General features: G+C 38.7%; 1 protein-coding gene across 2 annotated transcripts; it reads left to right on the top strand.

Annotated features, from left to right (window-relative positions):
* Positions 1 to 128: 128 nt before the first annotated feature.
* trappc14 (trafficking protein particle complex subunit 14) lies at positions 129 to 13045 on the top strand. Of its 2 annotated transcripts, none has more exons than XM_053497541.1 (10): positions 129 to 1046; positions 3258 to 3353; positions 6025 to 6154; positions 6716 to 6802; positions 7614 to 7734; positions 7846 to 7993; positions 8184 to 8418; positions 9656 to 9792; positions 10023 to 10222; positions 10768 to 13045. In XM_053497541.1, the coding sequence occupies exons 1-10, from the start codon at positions 600 to 602 to the stop codon at positions 10919 to 10921; spliced, it is 1755 nt and encodes a 584-aa protein (XP_053353516.1). In that variant the 5' UTR covers positions 129 to 599; the 3' UTR covers positions 10922 to 13045. The 2 variants fall into 2 exon arrangements, with proteins under 2 accessions (XP_053353516.1, XP_053353514.1); XM_053497539.1 differs by having other exon boundaries at positions 8184 to 8454.
* Positions 13046 to 13078: the final 33 nt, after the last annotated feature.

Here is a 13078-nt window from a genome sequence, read left to right as displayed (position 1 = left end):
AGTCCAACAAAATTGCTTTTCACACTGCCTGGTTCCTGGAAATTGATTTCATAAAGTGGTTATTTAAAAGTAAATACAATAACTTAACAGCAACTTACATGTAGAAGACCAGCTCGTCCTAGTGTTTCAACTTAATATCCAGGGGTAAACACATGGTTATTATGAAGGGCTATTTTTCTTTATTTTTACCAGTAGACGTCGGTATTTATTTAGTTGAATTAAAGTCAACTTTAAAGTCAAAACGTGCGCTAGTGCATAATTGTCTCAAAACTGTTTTTCGATAATCTACTAGTAATGCCTAGTTGTATTATCGCTTCTTAGCTGCACTGCACGCCAATGTGACTCGATTAATAATCCTGAAACTGGTTTGAATGTGCTACAGGAGATGGGAGAGCAACGACATAACAGGATGAATTTTAATCGTATTTATTGCAGATAATTGTGATGCAAACAGACGTACACGTGAGAGAGGGGCGATTCGAGGATTTATGTCTGCAGAGAGGATGTTTTGCCCCTGCTAGTTAAACGCGCACCCGGATCTATTAGCCTAGCTAGCTAGCTAGCTCTCTGGCTTTCGCGGTGATAATAACACCCCAGTCATGGTTCTGATGATGGAATCGCAGTGCGAGTATTTTATGTATTTTCCCGCGGTGCCCATTTCCGACCTGTCAGACCCGGCTAGGTACCGCACCCTGCCGCGCCGCAGCCACCTCTACCTGGGGGAGACGGTGCGCTTCCTGCTGGTGCTGCGCGCGCAGAGCGGCACGGGCTCCGGAGGCAGCGAGGAGCGCGCGGGCCGCGGCTGGCGCGAACTGGCTGCGTCCCTGCGCGCGCTCGCCAGTGTGTGTCCGGGTGAGAGCAGGGCGCGGGGGAGGGATCGCTCCGGGGAGGATGCAGCCGAGGAGGAGGAGAGTGATGAAGATGATGCAGGGAGCTGCTCAGTTAGAGGAGCCACGAACTACCGGGGGTTCAGAGAGTGTAAACCGCTTCTCATCCACAATAACCCCGGGAACGGCGCCAGGGAGTTCCGCAGGGCACCCGTCCAGGTGGGCCAGTACACACACACACACACACACACACACACAATAAATGAATAAAAAATATATACATTGTTTATATAAAATATACATGTGTGTGTACATACATATACATATATACACTGCAATATATATATATATATATATATATATGTTCTGAGTTTGATTCCTGACTTGGTGTGCATGAAGTTTGCATCATGTCACCATGCCTGTTGGGTTTTCTCTGGGTGCTCCGGTTTCCTCTCACAGTCCAAGGACATGCAGGTTACACTAATTGGCGTTTCCAAATTGCCCATAATGTGTGCGTGTGTGCGCCCTGTGATGATTGACCCCTCCACAACCCTGTATACAGGATAAAGTGGTAGCCGATGATGAAACCATATTACTCACACACGACTATTATTATTTTGGTTTGAACTTCCAGAGTTCACAGGCACCGCTGTGGGTGGTGTCCGCTTCCTTATATTATTTGCTCTTTCATCAGACCTATGAATGAATAAGTGAATACAGATTGTTTGAACTGGTTATATTCCTACACTCACTTATCAGGCACACCTGCTACGCTGGTCCTTCATGAAGGTGTGTATTAGCTGACAATCTTGGGTGCATCTGCTTTATGTAGAATTTGTCTCACGTATTTTGGTCAATCGCTTTATGGAACCAGGATGCAATAAATGCATGATAAAATTTGAATAATGAGCTGCCACTTGCCAGTTATCATTCGCACCTGCCACGCTGGTCCTTCATGAAGATGTGTATTTGCTGACTGTGGTGCATCTGCTTTATGTAGAATTTGTCTCACGTATTTTGTTTAATCACTTGCTGAAAACAGGGTGCCATAAATGCATGATAAAATTTAGACAGTAACTATTGCGTTGTGTAGTAATCTACAGCAATGATGCTGACGTGGTAGGAAAATACTAGGATGAGTTGGCACTGGTACAAGTGTTTCAGGTCCAGTTTTGTTCCTGGCTTTTGTTAAAGACTAACTGAGTTTTGCACCTAAAAACAATCTTACAAGTTTGGTCAGAAAGTAACTATTAAATACACATTAAAGAAGGCAATTATCTTAACCTTTTGATGAAAAATAAAAGGTTATACATGTTAGCTTGACTAACATTGAGCTTTTACAAGAACGATGACAGATTTAATAATGAATAAATATTCATAACACGGTGATGACTAAACTGTGCTAAAAACACTATGTTCAGTTCTGCCTTTGGACTCAATTGGTTCGCATTTCAAGCGAAAAGAAGATCGAACCACTTATATATGAATATTTTAACCTGTCATAAGACAAATGGTGAGATTCGTCTGAAAAAATTTGGGAAGTTTAACAATCCTAATCAAATATAAGCTTGATGAGAAAATAACAATTGTTTTGTAGGATTTACAGAAAAATATTCAAACAAATAAAACAAACAATACTTCTTACAACCAATTCATATACAATATGTGATTTTGGACACAGTCTCTCAGGCAGTCTTCTTACACCGACCTGGATATAGTCTTAAGAATTTCCTTCCATGTTCCTGTAGGGCCGCAGTAGATCAAGGAATGCAGCAAAGTGGCTAGAAAGTCTATAATATTTGGGGGAGAAAAAAGAAGAGGGAGACCAAACAAAAAAGTCTGTGTTATTGCTGTGCTTATAGTGATTAATCACTCACTTACTACAATTAATAAAGAATTATAACCGTGTAATCTGGTCAACAGTGGTGTTAGTCATAGACTTTCTATTACATTTTGCATAAAGCACAATATTTTCTGTCATTTTTAATTGTGTTTCTAGACCCGAGGACAGAGTTGAATACACTGGGTTTCCTAAAAGGATTGTGGTTTAGCATTTAACCTTCTGAACAGTTCTCTAGGCAGTATAAAGGGCTGTAAACTAATAATAACACTACGTCTATTAGTTAGCAATAGTGCAGCTTCAGCCATTACTGCACATCTTCCCCAATAAAACCAGTACCTGTATGCTTTAAAGTTTATGTATGGAAACACACTGTGAGAAATCAACGCTCTGAACAAAGTCTGGATCTCGGTCCAATATTTGCACAGCTGTCCCTTTGGTTACACCCTTTGTGTAAGCCTTTTCTAAATGTCCCTCAATGCCAAATATTACATGCAAATATAATGCATGTGTAAGGACTAATAAAGTAGGAATTTAACATGCTTATTGCCCTTTGTGTTGCATGTTTCTCAAACATATGATATGATCAGTCTCCTGTGGACGAGCCAGTCGTTCTAAATGATGAAGTCATCTTCCCCCTGACCGTGTCTTTGGATAAACTACCGGTCAACACACTTAAAGTGAAGGTAAGTGCAGCATATTATTAGCCTAGGGTAATTGTGTGAGTTTGTCACTCTGTCTTTGGGCTTATCAGAGCTTGCTGGTGTGTGCTGATAAATACTAGACCTGCCCAAACACAGCTGAAAGACTGTGCTTTGTAGTCCATAACAATATAATACTTAAACCAGCAATGATATTTAGCTGAGTATGTTTGTATTGACTTTCTCTTGGATATTAATATTAACATTTTACAAATGCCCTTATCCAGCATGACTTACGTTCATCTCATCTGAGCAGTTCAAGGTTGCTCAAAGGCCCAACACCAGCAGGGTGATGATGCAGGGGTTTGGACTCATGATCCTCCGATCAGTAATCTAACATCTTAACCACTGAGCAGCCACTGCATTTGCATATATTTAATTTGTCTTGGGTTCTGTCTTCTGCAAGATTATGAAACTTTAACTGGTTGTGCTCTTTGTGTGGGGCCTGGAAAACCCCTCGTCACAGTTTGACATTTAATTCTATATATAGTTTTGCAAAACTACAGGCTTTCCTGAACTGTAATTGTTACTCTTTTGTGCATATAAAAAGAACTAAAGTTACAGCCCTCCCAAGTGGAATAGGGAGAAATTTTAATTTGCATTTATAGATTCAGTGTCAATGGGTCCAGTACCCTTACAGTTATAATCTCAAAATCTCAAGAGGGGTGGTTAAGTCAAACCGGGACTTTTGAGGTTTTCCTTCAGTTCAGGAAATCTGTAGTTTTGCATAACTATATATAGAATAAAATGTCAAACCTTGATCATGTGACGGGGTTTTCCAGGCCACACACAAAGAGCACAACCATTTCAAGATTTGAAAGGAACATGATTATTAAAATAAAAACTACCTTTATTTCTCAATATAATTCCCTATTAAACTAATGCACTTATCCCAGCATGGTACAGAAATATTTCTCAAGTAAAGTACGGCCGAGCCATGATCGAACTATCTGCTTCTGCAGTGGGCTCTGAACCACCTTGGCTGGGATCTCTTTAAAACATGCCTTCTAAAAAACAATGACCTTCTTTAAAACATTTTGCAGTTCTGTCACCTTACTGTATCAGGTTTGCACTATTTTCATTTATTAGAAATTTTAATTACAAGTCCTGGTGTGACCTGAACATCTCTCGTGTTTAAGGAGAAACAACACTACTGTCACATCATAAATAATTGTAAGAGTACAGTATGCTTTTCATACGGTAAAGCAAAACAAAACCATGAACTTTCTTATTATTTATTATGAATTGAACTTATGAACATATACACTTGTAAAGTCTACACTTTATACACTGGCAAACTGGCTGTAATTTGCTAAACACATAAGGAATGCCATAAAGACATGTATTATACTTTATTAAAAAAAAGAAAAATAATCTACACCAAATAGTGCAAATATTTGTTCTTTTCAGTTTGCGTTTTTGCACTACAGTATTTGCTTTTGATGGCATTTCTGCTCGGTGAACTCTTCTTTCTCAGCAGAGTAAAGAGGAAGCATGTTGTTTATGATATAAAATGCCATGACAACAGAGAAGTCAACCTGGAGTATCCTTCCTAACCCCAAGTTCCTTCTCTGTTTACAAAGTGACTTTAAAGCAACATGGTTGCACGTGGCTCAAAAATAGAAGTAAAACATATCATCATTAAATAAATTACGCTATATACAAGTGTACAATATATAGTGCAGTGGTGGCTCAAACGGTTAAGGCTGTGGGTTATTGAGTTACTGACTGGAAGGTTGGGGGTTCAAGACCCAGCACTGCCAAGTTGCCTAACTGCTCCAGGGGTGCTGTATTATGGCTGACCCTGACCCCACTATCCTAACTTGGTTATGCGAAAAAATAATTTAACCATATTTGCTGTAAATTACAAGTGACAAATAATTTTATATTTTTTATTATTTAATTTTATTAGACTTATTAGATTTAGCTTTAATTAACATACAGACATCTTCCATTGTTTAAATCTGAAATTGAAGAAAATATACCGTATATCACTCATCTGAGTTTAGGCCCTAAATGATGCCAACAAAATATGACCACTGGGGTGTCCTTAATTTGTCTGTCAAACATGCTGAGTTTGGAAAGGGTGTAATTCAGATAGGCGAATTGCCAATGATTAAGATGCAAAAACTGTTTGTACACTGCATTACCTGTGTTTATTTTGGACAGCTGGAGCCTGATCACAGTTTGATTACATTAGGCTTCTGTCCATGTCATAGTGGCATGTAACTATTTAAAATATTTCTTTTCATTTTGGTGAAATACTGTACATTTGTAGTTTTCTAAAGAGATGTCGTCAGATAGAATTATTGGCAGGAAAAAAAAATTTAGGTCAAAACTTTTCTGCTCATTTTTTTTTCTCTCCAGACTGCCACATAAAATGGATATAATAACTGAGATATAATTTGCCTTTAAATACATACTAGAATTCTTTGTGGTCAGAATCATTGAAACAGTATGATGGTTATCATAAATCACTGGAACTGAGCCGTGCTGCGGTTCGTGCAGTATTAATCACTCATTTTAACCAAAATTAAACTGTTGTTGTATTGTTGATTATGGAGTACATGCCCCTATTAATGATAACTGACAAAAAAAAATGTCATTATATGTCATATCAGCAATTTTAGAGTTATTTGCCATTTGCCTTGACTAGATCATAGTGACTGTATGGAAGCAGGAGGAGGAGAAAGCTGAGATCCAGGAACATGGCTACCTCAGCATTCTTCAGCAGAAGAGCCCATGCCAAACTTTCCGCCAGGACCTCAACACCTTCAAAGCCCAAGGTAGGCGCAAGAATAATGATGATCAAAATGATGATCTGTACGACTTCTAACGTTGCGATAACTTGCATCAAAAGTGGAAGGTCCGAGCTCATTGAGGAGAAAACACGGACTACCGAAAGAGATTTTGATAGCAACAAGCTAGAGTGTTAACTGTAATGTGTGCTGTAGAACTGTATAGTAAATGTAATAGATTTATCAAGCTTTTATGTCTGTATGCCGATTGATCCAAAGCAAATACCTGTATATACTGTACTACTTGTTTAAACATAAGAAGTGCCACTTGGTTTCCTGCCAATACTGTGTGTAAGCATGTTGGCAGCCTTTGCTGTATTTGAGGAGCTGAGTAGGAGTTTAGGAGTTAAGGGCAGGTTTCTTTGCTATTCTTGTGGTCAGAATTCAGGAGTTACAGTATATTTGTAATGATTTTTAAGGCAATAAACGTGGCCTTAGCTTAATGCATTCCTTTATTGTTCTTATTTATTTTGAAGGATGATGGACATTTTGCAGAATAAGATTTAAATGCATTGATTTGTGGCCTTTTCCCATATTTTCCTCTTTCAGTCAGCACCACTCTAAACGTCCTTCCACCGCCCACAGTAAAGTGTCAGCAGATGACTGTGTCTGGAAAACACTTGACTGTACTAAAAGGTATTTTGGAAATCTTTTTATGATATTGTGTTCTTGTTAATATTTATTGTAAATAAGCAAAGAAATTATGCAAGACTTCATAAATTGCATTCGTTGTGATGCTGATTAGGGTGAAAACTGTTCTGTATTTATTATTATATTATTATTTAATTATTTAATTATATATTCTAATTCAGTATCTATGTTTGTATGTGCAGTATAATCATGTACATAATTAGGAAAAATTTAGTTTTTCCATTTATTTATAGTGGGACACACACACAGGCTATCATTTAGTAATGAGTATGAGTTGGGGGTTTCGTTCTCATTCTTACACTTAAGAAATCTAACAGGATAAAATCTACAAAATTATTCATGTTGTGTTTTACACCATTGTGGTTTTGACATACAGTTGCCCAGAATTCTTTTAATTAGATACAAAATTATCTTGTGCATTTTTAAGCATGAACACCAGCTTTATAGGAAAAGCAAAATTGCTTCCACAGCAAGAAAATCGAACTGTAAAGCTCTTCCTAATGCAAGCATGCAGAACTATAAACGAGAATATTTGATAGAAATAAAAAGAGAATCTTCATATTATTATAGAAATAGTCCACCTGAGCTCTAGTCCCAGTAGCTCCACAAAATATACTTTCATGCAATCCAGGTCAGGTTGCTCAATGTAATGTTACTCTTGTATTTAGATTGTGATGTGATCATAGACCAAGTCAGCTTTTACACAGCTGAAGAAAACCTGATATGATTGTCCTCTAGTGCTTCATTGGTGTGACTTCCTTCCCCATGTTTGCTACATCCTGTTTATGCATGTCAGTGTTAAACGGAAGCTCTCAGGAGGAGGTGTGTGTGCATGATGTCCGAATTCTGCCCAACTTCAATGCCTCTTATTTACCCATGATGCCTGATGGCTCCGTGCTGCTGGTCGACAACGTGTGGTATGACCTTATAAACCGTTGTGTACTAACTGATGTGTGTGTTTTTTTGTTTTTTTTTTATATTTAAGTGGATAATGGATGTGATATTTATTGATCTTCATTCTGCTGCAGCCATCAGTCAGGTGAAGTTGCCATGGCATCCTTCTACAGAATGGACAGTGAGTCTAGTCACCTTCCCAGCATGCTCAGCGCTCTGGAACAGCAAAACTTTTTGTTTCAACTGCAGCTTAGCGATCAGGCCCAGGATGATTCCAATGAGGTGTGTACAGAGTACATAATGATGAAGCATTTATTATGCAGTATTTAACATTAATTCCATAAACTGATTAATAGTAAGATCAATCAGTAAAACTAGTTTGGGTAATTACTATACAATGCCCTAAATGTCAACCAACCCAGCCATGATCAGGTGAAACACATGTTGAGCTGAGTGGATGTCTGTGACGCAGGGTCTTGAAGTGCCACTGATAGCAGTCCTCCAGTGGTCCACCCCCAAGCTGCCATTCACCAGCTCCATCTACACACACTACAGTGTGCCTAGCATCAGACTGGACCGGCCTCACTTCATTATGACTGCGAGCTGTCCCAGTGCCGTAAGGGCTCACGAGCACTTCAGAGTGCGCTACACGCTCCTCAACAACCTGCAGGACTTCCTGGCTGTACGGCTTGTCTGGACACCAGAGGGTGAGGAGAAAGACCATGGAGGGAGGATGAAAAGAGGTGATAGAATTCTGGATTAATGAAGAAGTTATAGGGTTTAGTGTTGTTTCTAAAGTACTGGCTTATGTATATATATATTTTGTTATACGAAACGAAAAACGTTTGATTTACATAATATATATATACTGCAGATAGATCATCTGGTTTATATTAAGTCTAAAACTTGGCACAACCTAACATTAAATCACGACATGGAAATCTATCCATTGCTGAATCATATCTTTGGTTTTGTTTCAACCTCCAGAAATCACACTAGTAGGTGCCTTGGTGACTCTAAATTGCCACTCGGTATGAGTGTGTGTGCATGTACAGTACCCTGTGGTAGACTTGCAATCCCTTACAGGGTGTATTCCCAGTTCTCAAGCCCACCTTTTTTCCGTGAAAGGCATTTGGAGCCACTGCAACCCTGCCCAGGACAGAGTGGTTATTGGAAGTATGGGAGCATAATATCCTAAAGTAAGATCAGTTGAGAAGCACTGAATAGAATTTGTGTTTGATATTCAAACATTTGGCTCTGTTGATGGCTTGAGTGGTGAAAAAACCCTGAATGGGAGCTTTGTGTGCGAGGGAGAAGACAGAAAAGAGAGAAAAATCGTGGATGTTTGGGGAGAAAAATACAGTAACAAACAAAGCAAGGAAATGTGAAGCGAGTCGAAAATAGCAAGAAGCAAAAAGCAACTGTTCAGAGGAGGGAGAATTGAGAAAGGGAAGTGGTTAAAGGTGAGAAGCAGGGTTAGACTCTAACCCAAAAGAGATGAAGCACTCAAAGCTATTTAGTAACACTTCATTTGTTAAAGATGTGTTAAATAAGTTTTTTAGCCCGCTGTGTATCTTTGATTTTGAAAGTCAAATAAGTAACCATGTAAATGCAGTGTGCTCCTTTACTGCTATTATTTCAAGGAGTGATTCTGTTCTCATAGCACTGGGTGTAACTGTCTGTAGCAGTGTGTTTGTCTGCCAGATGAACTGATGTCATGCTTATTGGAGCAGGGTCCCTAATAAGCCATATGTAATTTACACCCTGCAGATGATACAAGAAAATGCGCAGAAACTAAACTCTGGTTACGTTTGCAGCTAGAAATCACATCAGTGTAAAGACAACTAGGCTCAGGAGATTACTGTTCATTTTCACCCCACCTCTTGTCCTCATTTTTCTCTTATTTTCCAGCTAAATTTTCGTCCTTCTCTTTGTTCCCTCCAGGCCGAGGACAGAAGGAGGACCCGGCAGTAAATGCAGTAGTGTGTCATTCTCCTTTAAGTAACCTTGGTTACTGTCGCAAAGGCAGCACTCTCTCTGTGTCTGTGGCCTTCCAGATCCTCAAAGCTGGACTTTTTGAGGTAATGTGTGTGTGTGTTTCAGCTACAGAAATATCGCACTGTCTGGGCTTGTTAATTCACCCCCAGAAAAGACTAAGCTGAAGAGGGAGTAATTAACTTTGTATCAGTGAACAAAATGAAGTATGTATAAAGTAAGATTGAAAAATATAACAGCTTGTTTAAGTCAAGGCAAATCATCATTCTCTTACTTTTATCCCGCTTCTATTATCCAACCCGTTCCCCTCTTTTAGCTGAGTCAGCACATGAAACTCAAGCTGCAGTTTACAGCGTCCGTGTCAAACCCTCCCCCCGAAGCTCGTCCTCTCTCGCGTAAGAACAGTCCGTCCAGTCCTGCTGTACGAGACATACTGGACCGGCACCAGGCCAGTCTGAGCCTGGGCCGCTCACAGTCCTTCTCCCATCAGCAGCCGTCCAAATCCCACCTCACCAGGTAGGAACACACACATTGACAAAGTGACAAATCTTGTGTGAATAGGATTTATGTAATGGGGCGTTCATACTTGCTATTACTTTTATCTGTAAATTGGTCCTTCATTTGTTTGCTGTTTGGTTCGATTGCACAATAGAGTTTTAGATAAAAAGATAGATAGGGCTATAAACTTGGTTGTAAAACTCATTGATTCGTTGGCCACAAATCACAAAAATCAGCTCAGCCAAGAGAACATAAAGCCAGTAATAACAAAATGGATACATATTTTTATAAATAAATTTTGGTGCATCACATGCAGCTTTTACTTTCTCTTTGAAATTGTTGTCTCAGATATCTCAAACGTATTACATTTCTGCTTTTTAGCTCTCACATGACTCAATTTGCACTTTCAGTTTAGCAGCTTGAATCTACAAAAAAAAGTGCTCCGGTTTACTGAGCAACACTAAGGCAAAAGTTAATGGATGAAAAGCTGTTTGAATGTGCCAACATCAACACGGTCTCTTCATGCACTTTAATTGTAGACTTGTATTTTCGTCTCATTGCAGGACAGGCAGTGTTATGGAACGGCGCGCAATCACTCCTCCTGTCGGCTCTCCGGTCGGCCGGCCACTCTACCTCCCCCCGGAACGGAGCATTTTATCACTCGACAAGATCGCCAAGCGCGAGTGCAAAGTGCTGGTGCTGGAGTCACACAGCTAAATGTATACACACACACACACACACACACACACATGCACACACACACACATGCACACACAATAGGAAGCTTCACATTCGAATTTAATTTTTAAAGTTGTAGTGAGCTGTTAATTATTTAACTTAAGCTGATTTGTTCTGAAAACGTAGAAAAGGGGAATGTTTAAGGTTCACTGTAATGTAGCAGGTACAGGGTCTTTTAAGTTTTAGTAGTGATCAAGTCATGGGTGCATTTATTTTTTTTTTTTGTGTCGATGTGTTCGTTGTTTACATGCTGTGCATTAAGGCTCTGCATCTATTTTCAGATAAAAGTATGCTATGGTCTGTCGACTTGATTCTGAAAGGCAGGTAAAATGAGAATGCAGAAATGCTGTAACCTATAAATGTGTGAGGACGTTCAGTCACTTTAAGGCTTTTTTTTTTTTTTTTTAATGTAGCCAATTTTATTTCAGTTCACTTTGTGGGGGCTAGTGTGTAAAGACACACACAGGGTCATGAAACAGGACTTGAAAGGCAGTAGACCTGCATGAATATTTGTTTATAGCATTTTTGAGCCTTCTCTGACTGTTCTGTATTACAGTATGCTGTTCCACTGATCGCCACCAGTGGTTACCTTTTTTTTTAATTTTTTTAATGATTTCTGAATGTAAATGCATTTATTTATTTTTCATGGTCTTGTCTGTCTTAATATCTACATCCATTCCTTTGCTCCAGCACAATCCTTTGTATTCCTTTATTTTAATGATTTAATGTCTTATTTAATTTTATTTATGAGTCTATAAATTGATTATTTTAGGTTTTTAATTTTGTCATTGACACCGGATATAAGCTGCTATTATGTATCACAGTAAATTTCGATCTTAAGTGTTGTATTTGGGAAACTGAAATGCTCCTGAGGCAGCGCAGCATCAGCTTTTGACTTCTCTTCGGCTGAATCAAAATGTTATGCAATCTTTAAATGAAGACTGCAGTGCTCCAGTATAGCGTAGTCCTAAATTATTAGAAACAGTCACATATATAACAGCTTCCTTCTCTAATAGTGGTGATGATTCATGATTGTTAAACATTTAATGGGATATGAAATGTTCTTTTGTGAACTCAGCCATATCCAGCTTGAGGTTTTTTCCCCCCTCTTTTCATCGTGCTTTGCCTTTACACAAGCACTCTCATACACCCACAACCACAGATGAGTTAATGAACCACTTTGGGTTCCTCCTGGTGGGCGTCATGTCGTCTGACATCATTTTGATTTCTTTTTTATTCTTTATATCATTCTCGGCAAGTCCCATGCTGCAGTGCTTTGCTCGACTGGATGTTACCAGCACCGTGTTATTGATTTGTGTGTATTGATTTCGTTACAGTCGGTGATGGGGGGTAGGAGGGTGATTGTCAGGGGGCTGACATGCCTCTCAGCTATATTTATAGTTGGACTCAAGCCTCCTAATTTTATATTACAATCGATCCATGACTGATCAGATTTAACCCTTTGAATAGAGAACTGGTGTGCATACATGTTCAGTGTTTGTGGAAGGGTCATCGATTGGTTTTTAATTAGCTGAGTTGGTTTATATTCCGTAACAGGTTTTTAGCTAGACACTGAATCTACCAGCCTAAATGTTCTCTTATTTGCATTTCTCCGTTGTCCGACATTTACAAATATGATTAACCTGACTGATCTGCATTACTCTATAAAATGTGATGTTAATACCATGGCTTTGGTAGAAAGAACTCCTCTCAATATTACAATGTTCAACAAATCAATAGTTTTTAGTCCAACTATTTCAAACTTTGACTCAGCGGACTTGAAGTTGGTACTACTCCATAAACATTGACGTTTTATGTTTTTATTATAATAATAATAATGATCATTATTATTTGTATTACATTCTAGGAATCCAGTTGGTACATTTCTCATATTGGTTATTGAAGTTTTATTTTTCATCTAAGCACTTTATTGCAATTTTCTTCTTTTTTGTGGAATGTCAGGTGATTTGATGGCTAATGTCTAATGGTTTACTCTCATTATCTGAAGTGTTTAAATCACAAAAATGTGTTTAAAGTTTGTGAAAAAGTATGATTACCTACTGCGTAATGCACTTGAAAGACCTGAATAAATGGATGTGGGCATTTGTCTTGTTTCATTAAAAATAAAAATACACA

This window comes from Clarias gariepinus, chromosome 1 (genome assembly GCF_024256425.1).
Source record: "Clarias gariepinus isolate MV-2021 ecotype Netherlands chromosome 1, CGAR_prim_01v2, whole genome shotgun sequence".
In the NCBI taxonomy this organism is placed as follows: Eukaryota; Metazoa; Chordata; class Actinopteri; order Siluriformes; family Clariidae; genus Clarias; species Clarias gariepinus.
This window is presented reverse-complemented; position numbering and strand designations above follow the sequence as displayed.

What these genes read in the sequence shown, in the direction of transcription:
- trappc14 (XM_053497539.1), top strand. Translation starts at nt 600, where the DNA reads ATGGTTCTGATGATGGAATCGCAGTGCGAGTATTTTATGTATTTTCCC. An exon ending in TCCGCAGGGCACCCGTCCAG is followed by an intron (nt 1,047 to 3,257) that starts GTGGGCCAGTAC and finishes TGATATGATCAG; the next exon opens with TCTCCTGTGGACGAGCCAGT. An exon ending in CCCAGGATGATTCCAATGAG is followed by an intron (nt 7,994 to 8,183) that starts GTGTGTACAGAG and finishes TCTGTGACGCAG; the next exon opens with GGTCTTGAAGTGCCACTGAT.